Source organism: Ranitomeya imitator, chromosome 8 (assembly GCF_032444005.1).
Source record: "Ranitomeya imitator isolate aRanImi1 chromosome 8, aRanImi1.pri, whole genome shotgun sequence".
NCBI lineage: Eukaryota > Metazoa > Chordata > Amphibia > Anura > Dendrobatidae > Ranitomeya > Ranitomeya imitator.
Window position 1 is genome coordinate 72,975,911 of NC_091289.1, and position 22,275 is coordinate 72,998,185.

Consider the following 22,275-nt stretch of genomic DNA (forward strand, 5'->3'; position numbering starts at 1 on the left):
ACCCTGGTTACAAGCGTTAAACTAAAAAACAAACAAACAGCACATACTTACATTCTGGTGTCCGTCAGGTCCCTTGCAGTCTGCTTCCCGCATTGTGACTGCCGGCCGTAAAGTGAAAGTGAAAGCACAGCCGCTGTGCTCTGCTTTCACTTTACGGCCGGCAGTCACAGTGCGGGAAGCAGAGACGGCAAGGGACCTGACGGACACCAGATGTAAGTATGTGCTGTTTGTTTTTTTTTAGTTTAACGCTTGTAACCAGGGTAAACATCGGGTAACTAAGCGCGGTCCTGCGCTTAGTTACCCGATGTTTACCCTGGTTACAAGCGAACGCATCGCTGGATCGCATCGCTAGATCGGTGTCACACACACCGATCTAGCGATGACAGCGGGAGATCCAGCGATGAAAGAAAGTTCCATACGATCTGCTACGACGTACGATTCTCAGCAGGATCCCTGATCGCTGCTGCGTGTCAGACACAGCGATATCGTAACGATATCGCTGGAACGTCACGAATCGTACCGTCGTAGCGATCGAAATGTTATAGTGTGACGGTACCCTAACTCAAAACTGAAAATAAAGATTAAACAACCACAAGTCGGCTTTCATCATCCAGGGTATAAGTGTAATCAGTAGAACGGCACCGACCGGTCACTGTCTGTAGGTTAGTGTGCACAATCCTGCTGACAGGTTCCCTTTAAATAATCTACCACTGGTTGTTTGGGGGGGCGCTGGGTCTCTTACTCCCACCAAACTGATAGATTACCTATCAATATTTTAACTCCTTCACCCCTTCAAGCCATGGCCATTTTAAGTTTTTGTTGTTTTTTTTTTTCGTTTTTTCTCCCAAGAGCCATAACTTTTTTCCATATTTCCTTCACTATAGCCATGTGAGGGCTTGTTTTTTTGGGGGACGAGTTGTACTTCTAAGTAGCACCACTGATTTTACCATTTACCATTTTGTACTGGAAAACTAGAAAAAAATTCCAAGTTTAGTGAAATTGTGGGAAAAAAAAAGTGCGATTACACAATTGTTTATTTACCATGTTCACTATGTGGTAAAACTGACCTGACAATATGATTCCCCAGGTCAGTACGAGTACGCAGATACCAAACATGTATCCCTTTTTTTTTTTTTTTTTTTTTAGGGTGGAAAAAAAATTCTGAAATTGATATGAAATAGTTTTTGCGTTTGCCATTTTCTGAGACCTGTAACATTTCTGTTTTCCGGGATCTGGGGCCGGGTGCGGGTTTATTTTATGCATCCTAAGCTGACATTTTTATTGATAGCATTTTGGGGTACATATGTTTTGATTGCCTGTTATTGCATTTTATTACAATGTTGCAGTGGCCAAAAAAAACACTTAATTCTACAGTTTCCATTCTTTTTTTTCTCATTTCGCCATTTATTATTTTTTTTATATTGTTAAAATGCTTTTATTTTTCACTTTAAAAAATCCCCTTAGGAGTCTTGAAGCTGCGATCATTCGATAACCTGTGCTATATGTAACATTGCACCAGCCTTTCTATGTATAGCAAAAATCATGATCTCCTATGAATGCTGTCCACGGGCCGGCATTTACAGGTGCATCGTAATGAGAAACACGGGGGTTTTCTGCAGACCCCCTGCTGTCATGGCAATCGATTGGCACCCTATCACGTGACAGGTGCCAGTGGGCTTCCGAAATTATATATTGTGTTAAATTTGGCTGCCTGAGATTGACAGTGTGATTTAACTGGTTGACAGCCGTGGGTGGATCACAATTCCACCCGCGGCTGTTAAATGCACATGACAGCTGATTAAATGTACTGTTATGTGCCAGGAAAGATGCGGGCTCAGAGATAAAACCCGCATCAGTCAGGGACACGACGTATGATGTAAATGTATATCCTTTGTCATGAAGGGGTTACACCTGTAAAATCCTTGTAACTTTTGTTCCCTTGCATGCTCTACAGCTGTAAACAGCTCTACATTGGTGGTTCTTACAGTATTTATAAAGATGCTTTTTATTTATACCAGGATGACCGACTGAAAGAACCATTAGAAAAATTGAAAGCCGCGATCAGCCTTGTGATGCCTGGCCAGCTGAGCAGATACCAGGAGGAGTGTCAAGCACATAACCAAGCTAGAAATGCCAAGTATGTACATGAGCTGCCTTCTTATCCACCCGGGTTTCCCTTAGTAGCTAATTTGTTTCATTATGCCAATTCCTATGTTTGTCATAGATTCAAAGCAATTATAAGTTACTATGCGCTTGTTCGGTGTCTGCTCATAGAAGGAAACTGTGACGGGTTCATGCAGACGGCCGTGCAAATCGGTCCAATCACTGATCGCAGTGCACAGGCTGGCCATGGCTCTCCTGACCCCTGAGTCCATGCATTAGCCGAACGCTGTCTTTTTGCTTTAACAGTGACCGTCATTTTAATCTTTATTTCATAAACCAATAGTGCACATGAAAATAAGAGACTATAATAAATCGTATCAGGGAAATCTGCTCCTTTCTGGGCCAGAGCTGATGTGTAAATGTGTATTCAGTGCAGACAAACTGTCCCATTACGGAGGAAGGAGATGGCGGCTGTTACTGATACCCTTCTATGTAGATTTTCGGAAAAGGGAGCATCTATGCCTCTAGCTCCTCCTCATATCTACATAGAAGTGTATCAGTAACAGCCGCCATCTCCTTCCTCAGTGATGGGACAGTCTGTCTGCACTGAATACACATTTACCTCCGAATTGAGAATTTTTATAATGGCTGATCAGCCCTGGCCGAGAAAGAAGCAGATTTCTCTGATTAGATTTATTACAAAGTCTTTATTTTCATGTGCACTATTGGTTTATGAAATAAAGATTAAATTGACGGTTATGCTTTAACTAGCAGGAACATTGCCTTCAAAGAAATTGCAACAGGACTGCAACTTACTATAACTTGAAACCGTTTTAGTCCTCAGAAAATAGGATTTCCTATTAAAACATTTGCTGGGGTTCTAAATAAGCAAAGAGGTCGATATCACCAGGGGTCAGTAAAGGGAAGTAATATAGGTCAACACAATGGCTCTGGGGTCCGGGGCTCCAATCCCACCAAGGACAAAATCTGCTATGAGTTTGTATGTTCTCCCCATGTTTGCGTGGGTTTTCTCACGGTTTCTCCAGTTTCCTCCCACACTCCATAGACATACTGATAGGGAATTTTAGATTGTGAGCCCCAATGGGGACAGTGATGATAATGTCTGTAAAGCGCAGCAGAATGATGGCTCTATGTAAGCAATGCCTAATAGAGGTGTAGTCCGCTCCTGTTCGTGTTTCTCTGCAGCATCCATGTTATGCATACCACACTGCTACATGCCGAATAGACACACAGTACTGCTGCAAGCACTGCAAATGCACCACCAGCTCTGCTACATACAGATGTAATGTACACACACCGCTTTGCTGAATATTTACATTTACAGGCACCCTCTGCTGTAGACAACAATATTAAACACTCACCCCTCTATGACTTGCATCATACACTGATTTTAAAGTCATTTACCATGTATGTAGTTGTAAGGGTCGTCCATGGCGGTAGTTGTGGCTGAGAACTTCTGCTCCATCACACCCTGGCCTGACACAGCCTGGACACTCACTGCCCGGACACGGCTGTGTCTACAGCGTACACTGTGCCACCAATGATCCCTTGGCATAATATCAGGACAGCGGCCCCCCTATGAACCTATGGTACACACCGGACTGCCAGCCTTATCTGATATCCAAAGCCACTCCAAAAAGGACATATTGCGCATTATGAGCTATCACCTGGCAGTGACACCACTTATCTCATGATCCCTGACACTTCACTTAAAGGGCGACTAAATGATAAAGGCCGTTTTCTGGCCGAAATGTCTTCTAGCTGTCGCCTCACTAATAAACATTCACTTGAAGCATATTTCTTCCATTGTATGTGTGCAGTGATTCTACATTGAATCTGTAACTATGGGACCTGTGGTTCCTTTTCACTAGCACCATATACCAAAAGTCTTTAGTCGAGTGCTAACCATCTATATCAGTGTTCCCCAAGTCCGGTCCTCAAGAGCCGTCAACAGGTCATGTCTTCAGGATTTCCTTAGTATTGCACAGGTGATTGAATGCTTGCTTGTCCAGGTGATGCAATTATCATCTGTGCAGTACTAAGGAAATGCTGAAAACGTGACCTGTTGGTGGCTCTTGAGGACCGGACTTGGGGAACACTGGTCTACATTATATACTACCTTTAGTAAGTGTACCTGTGTCTCCAGGTCCAACTCCTTCACAGTCTCTTCTGCAGAGGACTCTTCAGTCGATTTCACAGAAACAGAGACACAGTCCCGTTGAATGCTTGAACAACGAACTTTATTTGAAACATGCACATAACTGTTCTTTTCAGGATTTACAGCAGGCTTTACAATACAGTTCCTTCTCTGTCCCTGTCTCCTCTTTGCTTGTCAGCATTTATATCAGGCTCTGCATTACACAGCTGCTCCTTTCTCGGTCTTTCCTTCATCTTTACTAAGCCTCTTCCGGAACGGAACGTGCTTACCGGTCCTCTGTGCCCAGTCTTACTTTAGCGGGAGTCCCCTTCAACCGCTTTGTCCCGGTCTCTAGATTGACCGTCCACACAATAAGCCGCCACATTGCGAGTGACCTGTCCATACTGCTTACTTCTTTTCTAGCACCTACTAGCACATCTAGTCCCACTTATACTGTGCTGTCAGTGACTCTTTCAATGCTTTCCTTCTCTCTCTCGTGGCGTTCCTGGCCTGGTGCTGCCTGACTGGACCTTGAACTTCAGCAGAGCTGACTGTCCTAACAGGGCGCTCCTGCCCAACTGATTCAAATTCTCAGCTGTTCTGCACCCTGTCACTAGCTCCTCCCACATTAACCATCTTTTTGCTGAAACTCTGACCCCCCCCACCTAGTGGATAAACTTGGGAACTACACTTTCCCTATCTACATAACAGTACATTTACATGCCAGGGATATGCACATGGACAAGACATTACAAGTAATATTTACAGACTGCTCCTTGTGTCCCTTACATAGTCCTTATCCCCACTACTTTCCAGTTTCCTTAAGGGATGTGACCGTTCACATGACTGATTTCTTGGAAGGTCCTTTAGCTTGTGTTGTGCTGTTTCAGTTCTGCAGTACGTGGACAGTGCAGGTCCCCTTCAGCATTAGTGATGTGCAGGTTTAGCTTCCTCTCCTGCCCTGTGCTGATCAGATAAATCAGACTTGTGCAGGAGGAGACAGACCTTTGCCACAGCAATAGTTTTCACAAAGGGCACAATATGAGCGCTTCTATCAACCTCAGAGGAAGCTGCCTCCAGACTTTAAGGTTATGGAAACACTGAGTTTTGAGGGCTGAAACTCCCAAGTTTTTTAGTAGGATTTGGAGTGTCTGTGCTCCATTTCTGCTGGAAAACAATCCTCCCTCAATGTGAACATACCCTAAAATGACCATTCTGTTCAGCAAGTTTTTTTTTCTAAGAAGTTTTATAGTCCAAAAAATACATATAATTTGTTCAACGTAAAAATTGGAAAATATATTATGGAAGGTCAGTACTATTTGACAATAGTGTATTAATTAATCAGCCTACCTGTTACACTAGATGTGAATACAAGCTGTAAAATAAGTCTCAGAAGGTTACCTTCAGTTTCTGATAACATTTGCAAGCGGGCAGATCCTAAGCTGGATATAGACACAATTATTACTACTTAATGATCTAATCAATCTTACTTTTACCTGAACCATAATAATTTATATATGTTACTCTACCGAGGACTCACTTTATTCATAGATAGGCTGTTTAGGCCGCCTTGAAAGGTCCTGATAATTCTGGTAATGGAAAAACCAGTACCGGTGCTGTCCGTGTGCGTCATCTGTGTGACACGTACTGGAATAGAACGCTGAATAGAACGCTGAATAGAAATGTCAGATGTTTAGGTGTTAGATGTGTAAAGATGGATATGGCGGGTATAGAAAGATAAATATTTGTGAGATATATAACTAGTGCCATGTGTGTAGTTTACTGAACTTGTGTTTAGCTAATAAATGAAAAAAGTGCACGCGGCCACTCCTATTTTTCTTTACCAGCCAAGGTAAAGCATACAGCTGCAGGCTTATATCATGCTGGGAATGTCCCTGGTTGTTGGACCCTTCCCAGCCTAAAAATACCATTCCGCAGCTGCCACCAGAGAATTGGCGCATTGCCAGTCTCTGCCACCACACTAGGGCAATCGGAAAATCGGGGTAATGGTAGTTGGGGCTGAGTACAGTTATGATTTGTCAGGAATAACGGCTGCCAGCAACCCCTGGGTTTCATAAGGGAGAGGTGTCCATCAGACACCGGTATTACTAACCCGGTAATAAAAAATAAATAAAAAAAAACACTTTATTTGAATGTGGCAGTGCAGGCACCAAACCAACATGCACTCTGCGTTATTTATTTCCTATGCATAACATTGTGATGATCAGACTTTGTACACGCAAATGGTCTAAAACCCCTATTAAACCAAGCGCAGTAGACCTTGCACTTCTTGGCATGCAGGATGGTTGTATATCCGCTATGGACAGAGTAGGAAAAAGGGAACCTGTCACCCCCCCCCCCCCCAGGCGTTTTTAACTAAGAGCCACCTTGTGCAGCAGTAATGCTGCATTCTGACAAGGTCGCTCGTTTAGTTATTGGTGCTGTAAATGCAGAAATAATCCGTTTTGTTATTTGTCCGAAATACCTGTCTTCAGTCCTGGAGGCAGGTCTTTCCCCCCTGCTGCAGACTCCTCACAGCCGTCACTCAAGTCTTCTTGGCGCCAGGCGCCGCCTCCTCGGCTCTGTTTGTTTTTAAATCTGCCGGCGCCTGCGCTCTTTTGTCTTGCCTGGGGCAGGCGCAGTGAGCACTGCCCGTCTGTCCTCATATGCAGTCTCACTGACTGTGCCTGTGTGGCCGCCCTGCCTGTGAATCCCAGCCCCGCAGTGTCTTATGATTTATTCACACTGCGGGGCTGGGATTCCTGGGCATGCGCACTGCGTGTCTAAGCCACTCACCCAGGTCGCAGTGCGCATGCCCAGGAATCCCAGCCCCGCAGTGTGAATAAATCATAAGACACTGCGGGGCTGGGATTCACAAGCAGGGCGGCCGCACAGGCACAGTCAGTGAGACTGCATATGAGGACAGACGGGCAGCGCTCACTGCGCCTGCCCCAGGCAAGATAAAAGCACAGGAGCCGCAGATTTCAAAACAAACAGAGCCGAGGATGCGGCGCCAAGAAGACTTGAGTGACGTCTGACCGAACTGTAAGAAACCACCTAAAGGAAATGGGATTTATATAAAGAAAAGCTAAATGAAAGCCATCATTAACGCCTAAACAGAAGAAACAAGGATACAATGGGCTAAGGAAAAGCAATCGTGGACTGTGGATGACGGTATGAAAGTCATATTCAGTGATCAATCATGAATCTGCATTGGGCAAGGTGATGATGCTGGAACTTTTGTTTGGTGCCGTTCCAGTGAGATTTATAAAGATGACTGCCTAAAGAGAACATGCATATTTCCACAGTCATTGATGATATGGGGCAGCATGTCAGGTAAAGGCACTGGGGAGATGGCTATCATTACATCTACTATATAATTGTCTAAGGGTCACTTCCGTCTTTCTGTCGGTCACGGATATTCATTGGTTGCGGCCTCTGTCTGTCATGGAATCCAAGTCGCTGATTGGTCTCCCCAGCTGCCTGTCATGGCTGCCGCGACCACTCAGCGACGGGCACAGTCCGATTTAGTCCCTCCCTACTTCCCTGCAGTTAGTGCCCGACGCCCGCTCGCTCCATCAGTTAGTGCTCCGGTCACCGCTCACACAGGGTAATGCCAGCGGTGACGGACTTCGTTATGCAGCGGGTTATGCATTCTGTTACCGCTGTTATTAACCCTGTGTCCCCAACGTTTTACTATTGATGCTGCCTATGCAGCGTCAATAGTAAAAAAAAAAAAATCTAATGTTAATAATAATAATTAGAAAAAAAAACCTGCTATACTCACCCTCCGTAGTCTGACGATGCGCCTTCCGCCAGATTCCGGTCCCAGAGATGCATTGCGAAATTAGACCGCTAAGTCTTCTGGGTAATTTCGCAATGCATCCTGGGAACGGAAGATGGCGCCAGCCGCGCGCCCATCGCCAGAGCGCCGTTGGATCCCAGGGGGTGAGTATGTAACTATTTTTTATTTTAATTCTTTTTTTTTTTTACAGGGATATGTGCCCACACTGCTAAATACTGCGTGGGCTGCGTTATATACTACATGGCTGCTATATACTACGTGGGCAGTACTATATACTACATGGCTGCTATATACAACGTGGGCAGTACTATATACTACATGGCTGCTATATACTACGTGGACAGTACTATATACTACATGGCTGCTTTATACTACGTGGGCAGTACTATATACTACATGGCTGCTATATAGTACATGGCTGCTATATACTACGTGGGCAGTACTATATACTACATGGCTGCTATATACTACGTGGACAGTACTATATACTACATGGCTGCTCTATACTACGTGGACAGTACTATATACTACGTGGCTGCTATATACTACGTGGGCAGTACTATATACTACATGGCTGCTATATACTACGTGGGCAGTACTATATACTACATGGCTGATATATACTACGTGGGCTGCGTTATATACTACATGGCTGCTATATACTACGTGGGCAGTGCTATATACTACGTGGGCAGTACTATATACTACATGGCTGCTATATACTATGTGGACAGTACTATATACTACATGGCTGCTATATACTACGTGGGCAGTGCTATATACTACATGGCTGCTATATACTACGTGGCCAGTGTTACATACTATGTGGTCTGTGTTTTGTATTGCGTGGCCTGTGCTATATATTGCGTGGCCTGTGTTATATACTACGTTGCCTGTGTTATATACTACGTTGCCTGTGTTATATACTACGTTTGCTGCTATATACTGCGTGGGCTGTTATATAGTACGTTGGCTGTGTTATATACTGTTTGGGCTGTGTTATATATTGCATGGCCTGTATTAACGCATCTGGTATTCTACAATATGTATGCATATAGCAGCCACATACTATATAGCACATGCCACGTACTATTTGTATGCCATATACTACATGGCTCCTATATACTATGTGGCTGCTATATACATACATATTCTAGAATACCTGATGCGTTAGAATCGGGCCACCATCTAGTCTACTATATAATTGTCTAAGGGTCACTTACGTCTTTGTCTGTCTGTCCTTCTGTCTGTCACGGTTATTCATTGGTCGCGGCCTCTGTCTGTCATGGAATCAAAGTCGCTGATTGGTCTTGCCAGCTGCCTGTCATGGCTGCCGCGACCAATCAGCGACGACCACAGTCCGATTAGTCCCACCCTACTTCCTTGCAGTCGGCGCCCGCTCCATACTCCCCGCAGTCACCGCTCACACAGGGTTAATGCCAGCGGTAACGGACCACATTATGCCGCGGGTAACTCACTCCGTTACTGCCGCTATTAACCCTGTGTGACCAAGTTTTTACTATTGATGTTGCCTATGCAGCGTCAACAGTAAAAAAATGTAATGTCAAAAATATTAAAAACCAAAAAACCTGCTATACTCATCCTCCGTTGTCCGCTGAGCCGCGCACGGCCTCCGCCATCTTCCTTTCCCATAGATGCATTGTGAAATTACCCAGAATACTTAGCGGTCTTGCGAGACCGCTAAGTCATCTGGGTAATTTCGCAATGCATCCTGGGAACGGAAGATGGCGGCAGCCGTGCGCGTATCGCCGGAGCTTCGGTGGATCCCGCCGGAGGGTGAGTATATAACTATTTTTTATTTTAATTATTTTTTAATCAGGGATATGGTGCCCACACTGCTGTATACTATGTGGGCTGTGCTACATACTGCGTGGCTCTGTGCTGTATACTACATAGGCAGTGTTATATACTATGTGGGCTATGTGATATACTCTGTGGGCTGTGCTAGATATTTTGTGGCCACTGTTATATACTGCGTGGGCAGTGTTATATACTACGTGAATGGGCAATATACTACGTGGCTCTGTGCTGCATACTACGTGGCTCTGTGCTATATACTACGTGACTGGGCAATACACTACATGTCTGTGCTGTATACTACGTGGCTCTGTGCTGTATACTACGTCGCTGGCCAATCTACTACTTGACTGGGCAATATACTACGTGTTTGTGCTGTATACTACGTGGCTGGGCAGTATACTACGTGGCTGGGCAGTATACTACGTGGCTGGGCAGTATACTACGTGGCTGGGCAGTATACTACGTGGCTGGGCAGTATACTACGTGGCTGGGCAGTATACTACGTGGCTGGGCAGTATACTACGTGGCTGGGCAGTATACTACGTGGCTGGGCAGTATACTACGTGGCTGGGCAGTATACTACGTGGCTGGGCAGTATACTACGTGGCTGGGCAGTATACTACGTGGGCTGGGCAGTATACTACGTGGACATGCATATTGTAGAATACCCGATGCGTTAGTTTATGTTGATATTTTGGACACTTTTCTTATCCCATCAATTCAAAGGATGTTTGGGGATGATGAAATCATTTTTCTCCTTCGCCTCATTGGGGGACACAGGACTGTGGGTGTATGCTTCTGCCGCCAGGAGGCTGACACTAAGTAAACTTAAAAAAAAAAAGTTAGCTCCTCCTCCAACGTATACACCCTGACACTGGCTACCAGAGACTCCAGTTTATGCTTAGTGTCTCAAGGAGGCACATCTCTGGGTCCTGGATTTTTTGGACCCGACTTTCAACTTTTGGATTGAGGGGGCGACGGACCTTTTTGAGGGTCCGATCTCCCCAAATCCTCAACGGGCAAGCACGTGTGATACTACTCCACGTATCCTTCCCCGCTACGTGGGATTTTTCACTGGACTTGGCCCTGACCACCCTGAGGTATCTAGACCCCAGGCTGTACAGGTGCACCTAGACGTCCGTGTGTTCCCCCCGGTTTTCTACACCCCTGCCGGGGGTGTTAGCTGGGGTGGAGGACGGTCCCTCTCCTTATCCTGGGATAATGGAGTTTGAGTGCCTGCACCGTCATTCTTTCCACCCCTCGCTGAGTGTGGTGTGTCAGGGGGGGCTCCTGAGTACCTGTTGCGCTGGCCCTGGGTAGTGCGGTGGTCCGACTCCGGGTGAGGCTGGCGTCCTTTTTTTGCCGGAGCGGCGCCGCGGTGTAGAGAGATCGGCGCCGCTGTTCCTCCGGAGGCTTCGGCTCTGCCTGGCTCACTGCAGGCGTGGGGCTGTTCCTGGAGCCCGGGACTTCTGGGCGGCAGGCTGCGCTGCGGGGCTCCGCCCCTTCCGGCGCGTCACGTCCGGTTCCGGTTTCTCCGGTCTCTCAGGGGGAAATTTAGGCCGCGGCTTCGGGCCTGCTCTAGGCTGCGGCTTAGTTTGGCGGTCCCTCCCCCCCTATAGCCTGCTGGACATATAAGGCAGCACGTTTGGAGTATCGTGCTGTCAGGATCCATCTCTGTAGGACTGAAGCATTCCTTTTTTTCCCAGTCTCTGGCCCTGGGTATAGCATTACGGATCATTATGTCTAGAAAGGTTAAGACTCACACGGTTCTTTTTACCGGTTGTGTATCTTGTAATGCCCTTTTTCCGCACACCCAAAGTAATCGCCTTTGTGAGGCCTGTGACCCTGAACATGTCCAGGAGCCCCCCCCTGCCAGTCCTCCAGTAGTCTCTCCAGCTCCGGTCCCTCAGCCAGATGCTGTGGTAGCTCCACCGGAATGGGTCACGTCCTTGTCACAATCCATGGCGTCCCTTACTGAAGCGATCAAATCACTGCAGACCCCGGCGGTCGGGACCGGTAATCCGCCTGTCTCAGAGAGGGCCTCGGGGTCTCAGGAGTCTGCGGCCTGCAGGGGGCGCGCTCTCACTCGACAGACGCATGGAAAGCGGATTCGCAAAGCGTCTCCCAGGCACTCAGGTGCTTCCGCATCCTGGAGTTCCGTATCTCGCTCTCCTTCCCCTGCAGAAAGCTGTGAAGTTGAGACTGACTACGAGTCAGAAGGGTCTCTTAATTTTGATAAACCTTGGTTTCAGGAGTCAGTAGACAGCCTAATTGAAGCTGTCAATCAGTCTTTGGGGATAGAAGACGAGCTCGTCTCTTCCTCTGATCATAAGGTCTCATTTAAGCGGTCTAAACAGGCCCATAGGGTTTTTTCCTCTCATCCTGAGTTCGAGGACCTGATTCGACGCAATAGGGAGCACCCGGACAAACGCTTTTCAGGGCAAAGAGCTCTGAAGGCTAGGTATCCTTTTGCTTCGGAACTTTGTAGTGATTGGGCAGAAAATCCTTCTGTAGATCCTCCAGTGTCCCGTTTAGCCTCTAACACGTTACTATCTCTCCCTAATGGCTCATCGATTAAGGATCCTACGGATCGTCTTATAGAGAGCTTGGCTCGTTCCGTCTTTGAGGCCTCAAGCTCAGCACTTTTTCCTTCTTTTGCGGCAACCTGGGTTGCCAGGGCTATGATATCTTGGTCTGACTCGTTATCTAAGGCTCTCCAGGAAGGTAATGTGTCAGCAGAATTGGCTGAAATGTCTTCTCAGGTAGCTATGGCCGGTAGCTATCTGATTAACGCATCTCTGGATGCGGCAGATTGTGCTTCCTCGGCTGCATCTAATGCTATTGCCATCAGAAGGGCCCTTTGGTTAAGGTCCTGGCGGGCTGATTCTACCTCTAAGAAATCTCTTACATCCCTGCCGTATCAGAGTGGTCGTTTGTTCGGAGAAAAGCTGGATCAGCTCATTTCTGACTCCACAGGAGGGAAAAGTAAGTTCCTTCCTCAGCAGAGGGCCAGACAGCCTTTTCGGCGCCATTTTCAGGCTCGCTTTAGAACCTTTCGCTATGTCAGATGGGCCCCAGCATCAGGTTCTCCTGCGCAGGGTCGGCCCAATCAGGACTGAGACGGTCGGACCCCTTATACGGCCAGCCAGGGGGGAAGAATGCGTCCCCAGTCTTCTAGATCTAGAGGATCTAGGACGCAAAGATTTTCGGCCAAGTGACTGGAGGCCACTTCCGGGCATCTCCAAAAGGGTAGGCGGACGTCTACTTTTATTTTGCCAGGTCTGGCTTAAGGTAATCCATGACCAGTGGGTGGCAGAGCTCATATCTTCAGGTTACAAAATAGAGCTGGTCTGTCTTCCTCCTCCCCGGTTTTCCCATCCCGTCTTCCCAAGTGCAAATCTCTTCGTCAAAGCTTGTTCAATTCCGTAGAGTCTCTCCGTATCAGCGGTGTCATTTCTCCTGTTCCAAAGGAAGAAAGATTCCAGGGCTTTTATTCCAATCTTTTTGTAGTGCCCAAAAAGGATGGAGCAGTGAGGCCTATCCTAGATCTCAAACTCTTAAACAAGTTTGTCCGCATTCGACACTTTCGGATAGAGTCTCTGCGGTCAGTCATCGCCTCTCTGGAAAAGGGAGAATTTTTGGCCTCCGTAGACATTCAGGATGCTTATCTTCATATTCCCATCTTTCTGCTCCATCAAAGATTTCTCCGGTTTGCCGTAAACAATCTACACTTCCAGTTCACGGCATTACCTTTCGGTCTGGCTTCCGCTCCCAGGGTGTTCACAAAAGTCATGTCGACTGTGGTGTCCATTCTGCACTCCCGAGGTATTGTCGTTTTGCCATACCTAGACGATCTGCTGATCAAGGGACCGACATTTCAGTCTTGCAAGGAAAATGTCAACATCACTCTGGACACCCTTTCCCGTCTAGGTTGGTTGGTAAATTTAAGGAAGTCATCTCTACGGCCGTCTCGAAAAATCTTTTTTGGGCATGATCTTCGACATTTCTCAAGCCTTAACTATCCTTCCCCAGGACAAGGTCCTAGCCCTTCGGCGGGAAGTGAGGAACCTTCTACAACCATACCTTCATACGATTCAGTCCGGGATGAGGGTGTTAGGAAAGATGGTTGCAACCATAGAGGCGGTTCCGTTTGCACAGTTTCATCTTCGACCCCTCCAACGTGTAATCCTATCAGCATGGAACAAAAATCCTCTCTCTCTCAACCGCAAATTTCGGTTGTCTTTCCAGACCAAACAGGCTCTCGCTTGGTGGCTAAACAGCTCATCTCTACTCAGGGGGAAGTCCTTTCCCCCAACCAATTGGCTAGTGGTCACAACAGATGCCAGTCTCCTGGGTTGGGGAGCAGTGTTCTTCCATCACACAGCTCAGGGACGCTGGTCTCCTCGGGAATCAGAACTCCCCATCAATATCTTAGAGATTCGAGCGGTCCGGCTAGCCTTGTTACGTTTTCACCATCTTCTGGCGGGTCGCCCTGTCCGGATTCAGTCGGACAACGCCACAGCGGTAGCTTATATAAATCACCAGGGGGGCACCCGCAGCAAGGCAGCCATGCAGGAGGTAAAACTGATTCTACTCTGGGCGGAGAGAAATCACTCTGTGATTTCAGCGGTCCACATTCCGGGCGAAGAAAACTGGGCGGCAGATTTCCTAAGCCGTCAGGGTCTAGCCTCCGGGGAATGGTCTCTCCACCCCGAGGTATTTTTGCAGATATGCCATCTTTGGGGAACTCCAGACGTGGATCTAATGGCGTCCAAGGTGAATGCCAAGGTGCCCAGTTTTGTCTCTCGGTACCGAGATCCCCAGGCTATCGCCGTGGATGCGCTGGTACTGTCTTGGAACCAATTTCATCTCTCTTATCTGTTCCCTCCTCTGGCACTGCTCCCGAGAGTAATCAAGAAGATCAAATCAGAGAGAGTGCCGGCCATCCTGATCGCTCCGGATTGGCCACGACGGACCTGGTATGCAGACCTGGTACAACTTCTAGCCGGGGTTCCTTGGCGGCTCCCCGATCGGCCAGATCTTCTATCTCAAGGGCCGATCTACCACCAGAACTCAGAGGTCCTACGTTTGACGGCCTGGCCGTTGAATCTTGGGTTTTAACTCAGGCTGGTTTTTCTCAAGAAGTGGCTGATACCATGATCAGTGCACGCAAGTCCGTTTCGGCCAGGATTTATTATCACACTTGGAAGGTGTTTCTTTCCTGGTGTAGAGAACGCGGGCTGCCCCCTCTGCGTTTCTCCGTTCCAAACATTCTAGCCTTCCTTCAAGCAGGCCTGGATTCTGGGCTTGCTCCAAGTACCCTTAAAAGGCAGGTTTCGGCTTTATCAGTACTTTTTCAACGCAGGATTGCTCCTAATCGTCAAGTCAGGACTTTTTTCCAGGGAGTCGCTCATAAGGTCCCTCCTTATAAGACTCCTTTGGAAGCTTGGGACCTTAATCTGGTCTTAAGGGCTTTACAGGATGCTCCTTTTGAGCCTCTTCAAGAGGTTTCTTTGATGTTTCTCTCTTGGAAAGTTGTATTTTTAGTGGCCATAACGTCCATAAGACGGGTATCGGAGCTGGCAGCTCTTTCTTGTCGTCCTCCTCCTTTTTTGCGATTTCATCAGGACAAGGTGGTGCTCAGACCAGCACCGTCCTTTTTGCCGAAGGTTGTTTCATCATTTCACATTAATGAAGATATTGTTCTGCCCTCTTTTTGTCCGGCACCTACGCACCGTGTAGAAAAAGCTCTCCATACGTTGGATCTGGTGAGGGCTCTGAGGAGGTACGTTTCCCGTACGGCCCCCTTTCGCCAGACGGATGCTCTGTTTGTCCTTCCGCAGGGTCGCAGGAAGGGATGCGCGGCTTCAAAATCTACCCTGGCCAGATGGATAAGGGCGACCATTCAGGAGGCTTATCGCTCCATGGGCATGACGGTTCCGGCCGGAATCCAGGCTCATTCGACTAGAGCAGTGGGGGCTTCCTGGGCCGTTCGGCACCAGGCCTCAGCAGAACAGGTTTGCAAGGCTGCGACCTGGTCTAGTCTGCATACATTTGTCAAACATTATAATGTCCATTCCCAGACCTCTGCAGATGCAAGTCTGGGTAGAAGAATTCTTCAAGCGGCAGTGGCGCATTTATAGACAAACATTATCTGGATGTCTTTTTCTGGTGAGTGATTTTTCCCACCCAGGGACTTCCACTTTAGGACATCCCACAGTCCTGTGTCCCCCAATGAGGCGAAGGAGAAATAGGGATTTTTGGTTACTCACCGTAAAATCCTTTTCTCCAAGACGCTCATTGGGGGACACAGCTCCCTCCCTGGTAGCCTTATGGCTGCTTTGGTTATATCTGATTACATTAGTCAGTAGGATCTTTTCTAGACATAAGGTTTCTGTATTTATGCTGTTATATTATTTTTTGTGTTTTTTTGTTCTCCTACTGCTTTCTGCACCAAATTGGAGTCTCTGGTAGCCAGTGTCAGGGTGTATACGTTGGAGGAGGAGCTAACTTTTTTTTTTTTAAGTTTACTTAGTGTCAGCCTCCTGGCGGCAGAAGCATACACCCACAGTCCTGTGTCCCCCCAATGAGCGTCTTGGAGAAAAGGATTTTACGGTGCGTAACCAAAAATCCCTATTTCAAGATAATGCATCTTGCCATAGAGCAAAAACTGTAAACATTCCTTGAAAAAAGACACATAAGGTCAATGTCATAGCTGCAAATAGTCCGTATCTCAATCCAATTGAAAATCTTTGGTGGAAGTTGAAGAAAATGGTCCATGACAAGGCTCCAACCTGCAAAGCTGATTTGGCAACAGCAATCAGAGAAAGTTGGACCCAGATTGATGTTGTCAGAGACTGTAAGCTGTTATAAAAGCCAGAGGAGAGGTGGTGTAACAAAATCTTAGTGATGTTTTGGAGTGTTTTTTTGTTTGTTTTGTTTTTCATGATTCCAGAATTTTTTCCTCAGAATTGAGTAATTCCATAATTATTTCCCTACTAGATGGTGGCCCAATTCTAACGCATCGGGTATTCTAGAATATGCATGTCCACATAGTATATTGCCCAGGCACGTAGTATATTGCCCAGCCACGTAGTATATTGCACAGCCTTCCCCCTCCCCCACGCTGACTGCAGTAAGATGAGAGCTGCGGAGTTATTTGTAATGACACACAGCTCTGCTCTACTGTCCTTCACTGCTTGTAATCGCAGACAATTATCTGGGTGTGCTGTTGTTGTTTTTTTTCATTTGTGTGATGCCTCCTGCCTATGATTGGACAAAGTCCTGCGGGGAAAAGTACCATACATGCCTCCAGAAATTGCATTATAACTTCCCTTGGACTTAGTGAAAATTGGCATATAAACTTTACTAGCTAATATCACCGCCACACAGACGAGAGATTAAAAGAGATATAAACTCTGCAGCCATTATTCCATGATGGGGTCAGTTTATCAAGCTCTGACTGGTAAAAGGTTCTCTGAATGTCGGCTTGGTTTTGTGTTTTTCATCTATAGGCATCAAGCTGATGATGATCGTGACCGTAACCCTTCAGAGGATGAAGATGAAGAGAAGCCTGGAAAGAGAGTGATGGGTCCAAGAAAAAAGTTCTACTGGGATGACACAATAAGGTAATGTCACACAAAGACAATAACTTCTAGCACTAAGTGATGAAGAGGAGGGAACCTCCCTATCCTGCTGCCTGCCAATAATAATAATTGTATTAATATAGCACCAACATATTGTGCATCACTTTACAATTAGGCAGAAACATGTATAGACAAAGACAATACAGAGTAACCTAGTTGATCAGTTCCTGTAGCGGTGAGGGCCCTGCTCACAAGCATACACTCTGCTAGGACATGGGGGGACACCATAGGTAGGACGTGCTTTCATTTCTAGGCATATTAAGTCACGTGATTGTGGCTGCTAGAAACTAACGCTTGTTTTTCCCTTCATCGCCTATTAGGAATTTACTGTGCAATCTAGTAAAGATTAAACTGGGGTGCTACGAGCTCGAGCCTAATAAAAGTCAGACTGCAGAAGACTATCTGAAGAACTTTATGGAAACTGAAGTGAAACCATTGTGGCCAAAAGGCTGGATGCAGTCCAGGTAATGGAGTCACACGGTTGTGCTGTATGATCAATGCACGACTTAACGTTAATGCCGTTTGCCTTTCTTCTATTCTATAGACTGCTTTTCAAGGAGAGTCGCAGTGTACATAATCACCTCACTTCTGCTCCGTAAGTATATACCGCATGAGACCAGAGTCTCCATTTAGTGCCAATTGTGTGAGGCCTCAGATGTGATAGGTAGATGCGGGTATCCTCTATAGAAAAGATTAATTTCATAAAATAGGCCGTGATATGGGTTTCACACAATACACAGTCTGAATTAAAGTCCAGGGACCATTCATCAGTCTGATGGTCACTATGAAAGCAAAGTAAACTCTTTGTAGTCTGTCACACTCCAGACAGTTCAGCACCTATATGATAGTGAGATGTTTTGTTAACCATTAATTGAGGTCTCTACAACCCGGCATATTTCACTCCTTTGTGACCATGCAAATGACCATAGAAAGCTTTGTGCAAACAGGGAAAGTTGAGATATTTAGCTCTGAAATTCACGGGTTTGTGAATGCAGCTCCTGTTCCCCTGTGGGTCTGATATTTCCATCATCTGACACGACAGGCGTGTGACCACTGCATAAGGCGGTGGATTACTGCTTAAACATTGGAGGATGAGCGGTGTTCAAATCTGAGCAGACACTTAAAGGGGTATTGCCAACTCCAAGATCCTATCCTAATGTTTTAAAATTCCGCTCTGCCGCCATCATTGTGTGGCGGCGCGTGCGCAGTGGGAGCCGGTGTCCTGTGTGCAGGGCTCAGTAAAATGGCGCCGGAGGTGACACATGCGCAGCTCAAGATCTCTGCTCATTTCAGGGTCAAATTCTCAATTTGAGCATGCGCTGCTTCCAGTACCATTTTATTGAAGTCCTGCCCACATGCCACCCTCACAGTGATGGTGGCGGCTCAAAATTTAAAAAAGGAGGCAGGTCACTGAATAATCAGTGACCTGCGCAAGAAACAGTGGAATCTGGTGTTGGCGAACGAGAAAACAACGCTGCACCCACGTCCCACACTGAAGCAAGCTAGACATCATTTTCTGAAAACTCCACAAGGTGAGTATTCAGCAGCCACTGAGCGGATCCCTACACATCAGGCATCATATTAGTCAGCATCACAGCGCCGTTATCGCAATGTCTTTAGTTTATAGGACTAAATTCTGCTGACAGGTTCTCTTTAAAACCAGTGCAGTCCTGAGCCTCAACCTACTGACCTTTATCGCCTCAACACGGCTTCAATGGTTCTTTTTGAAAGAAATCAAAGCCTTTTACTGCTTTTCACCTACCCAGCAATGATTTAGGGAAAACTGCAAAACGTTTTCATCATAAACACTCACTGAGGTAGGAAAGGTATTTGGAGCCTGTTCACGGTTTTCTTTATTTTCTATTTTTATTTATTTAGATTTTTTTAATGTAAAGCAATACCTTTTGTGAAGGGATTATCCAGCACTTTTTATATATTCTATGTGGCCAAGTAATGATCAATAGGTAGTTGCTATCTACCTGCTTGTTCTGCTCTCCGGAATCAGGGTGGTCAGAAAACTGCTCCTTGCGGCAATTCTAACGCTTCCTACAACGTTTGTAGACAGCGCAGGTCCTTCACTTATGCTTTGCTTTGTCTATGGGACATCACTGCCGTCATTATGCTGATTGACGGCGAGTTACATTGCATGAGCAGTATAGTGAGAGAAGTCTGTTAGTGACGCTGGAAATTAGTCACTTTCTGAAATCGTTGCACTGCTCGTGCGCCAACTCTTGCAATATAACCCACACTGACTTGGGTAATGGAGAGCCGACAGTCAATTAACATGACGATTGCAGTGACGCCATGTCAGCAGAGCGGGGTGGAAGAGAAGAAACTGCTCTGTCTGCTTAATGTCACAGGAAGTAAGCAAATCGCCACTAGCAGCCCTTTAAATGGATATTCCCATCTCCAAGATCCTATCCTAAGGGTACCGTCACACAGTGAAATTTTGATCGCTACGACGGCACGATTCGTGACGTTCGAGCGATATATCTGTGACGTTCGAGCGATATCGCAATGTCTGACACGCTCCTGCGATCAGGGACCCCACTGAGAATCGTACGTCGTAGCAGATCGTTTGAAACTTTCTTTCGTCGTCTAGTGTCCCGCTGTGGCGGCATGATCGCATGGTGTAACATATATCGTATACGATGTGCGCATAGTAACCAACGGCTTCTACATCGCACATAAGTCATGAAATTATCGCTCCAGCGTCGTACATTGCAAAGTGTGACAGCAGTCTACGACGCTGGAGCGATATTGTTATGACGCTGGAGCGTCACGGATCGTACCGTTGTAGCGATCAAAATTTCACTGTGTGACGGTACCCTAATATTAGCGAATACCGCCAAATAGAAATTAAGTATAGTCCTTCTAATGAGCTATGTTGCTCACCCCATGTGCAGGGCATTGCAATAGCTTAGGTATTCATGGTTACGACCCAACCACTAACTAATAGTAATGAACAAGCGTGCTGGGATAAGATGTTATCTGATCATTCTCTGGTGCTAACTCGGTGACTTTGGTGTGCTCAAAAAATATGTTAGAGTCCCTGCGGCTGCATGTCTCGCCGTTGTTCGACAGTCACAGGACATGCGGGGATTGCCTATTTGTTAAGCCACAAATCATATCTTCGAACAGCCACGGGGACTCTGACATATTTTTCGAGGTCGACAGTCATTCGGTTAGCACCCGAGCATGCTCGGATAACACCCTATCCAAACACGTTCGCTCATCACTGCTGATCAACTGTCTCCATGGATACCTAAGGCTTCTTTCACGCTTCTGTCGGGACTCTCCCATCCTGCTGTGTCGCCGAGACGTAGCGATGGACGTGTGTCAAAACATATGTGACGGGTGCACTGGACCCGTCTTTCTGACGGACCCGTCGAGGCTATGTGCACCTGTTGTGTATGCATACACAACACAAACGAGGTTAAAAATAATTTTTTTTAAAAATCGCATTATTCTCACCTACCGGCGTCCCGCGCAGCATTACCGATGCTCAGCTAGCGTTCCTTGTAATACATTGCGAAATCCCGAGACCGCGACTTCTCGCAAGATTTCGCAATGTATTACTAGGAACGCTAGCTGCCGGAAGCATCGGTAACGCGATTGCGATTTATTTTTTTAATTATTTTTCACATATCTTGTTACTATTGATGCTGCGTAGGCAGCATCAATAGTAAAAAGAGAAGGCGAGCAAGAGAGAATTTCCCTGACTGAAAATTCTTCCACGCATGCTCAGTTTGAAGATGGGCCCCGTCGCTGGATTCCTGCTTTTCACAGGCATCGACGCGTCCTGCGTCCATAGGCTTTCATTGTAGCCAGTGACGGTGCAGCGCAGGATGCGTCGCTGACCGATTTTCCGACGTGCAGAAAAAACGTTCCTCTGAACGTTTTCTCTGCCCGACAGACCGTTTTTTTTACGCAGGATCCAGTGCACGATGGATGAAACGGATGGCCATCCGTCATAGTCCGTCGCTAATACAAGTCTATGGGAAAATGCAGGATCCTGCAAATTTTTCTGCAGGTTCCTGCATTCTCAAAAATCTATGTATCTCGACGGGAGCTGAAAGACGGAAGTGTGAAAGAGGTTTAAGGGTACCGTCACACTATACCATTTTGATCGCTACGACGGTACGATTCGTGACGTTCCAGCGATATCGTTACGATATCGCTGTGTCTGACACGCAGCAGCGATCAGGGATCCTGCTGAGAATCTTACGTCGTAGCAGATCATTTAGAACTTTCTTTCATCGCTGGATCTCCCGCTGTCATCGCTAGATCGGTGTGTGTGACACCGATCTAGCGATGCGATCCAGCGATGCGTTCGCTTGTAACCAGGGTAAACATCGGGTTACTAAGCGCAGGGCCGCGCTTAGTAACCCGATGTTTACCCTGGTTACAAGCGTAAAACTAAAAAAAACAGCACATACTTACATTCTGGTGTCCGTCAGGTCCCTTGCCGTCTGCTTCCCGCACTGTGACTGCCGGCCGTAAAGTGAAAGCAGAGCACAGCGGCTGTGCTTTCACTTTCACTTTACTGCCGGCAGTCAGTGAGTGCGGGAAGCAGATGGCAAGGGACCTGACGGACACCAGAATGTAAGTATGTGCTGTTTGTTTTTTTTTAGTTTTACGCTTGTAACCAGGGTAAACATCGGGTTACTAAGCGCGGTTCTGCGCTTAGTTACCCGATGTTTACCCTGGTTACCCAGGGACCTTGGCATCGTTGGTCGCTG

General features: G+C 46.7%; 1 protein-coding gene across 2 annotated transcripts in view; it reads left to right on the forward strand.

The window, feature by feature from the left end:
* The window catches only part of UBN2 (ubinuclein 2), a 155,246-nt gene that overhangs the window by 99,449 nt on the left and 33,522 nt on the right, over nt 1–22,275 (forward strand). For both annotated transcript variants that reach the window (XM_069737072.1, XM_069737073.1), the window contains 4 exons: nt 2,019–2,137; nt 17,402–17,515; nt 17,854–17,997; nt 18,078–18,128. In XM_069737072.1, coding sequence (XP_069593173.1) covers nt 2,019–2,137; nt 17,402–17,515; nt 17,854–17,997; nt 18,078–18,128 — 428 coding nt within the window. The remainder of the gene's footprint in view (nt 1–2,018; nt 2,138–17,401; nt 17,516–17,853; nt 17,998–18,077; nt 18,129–22,275) is intronic.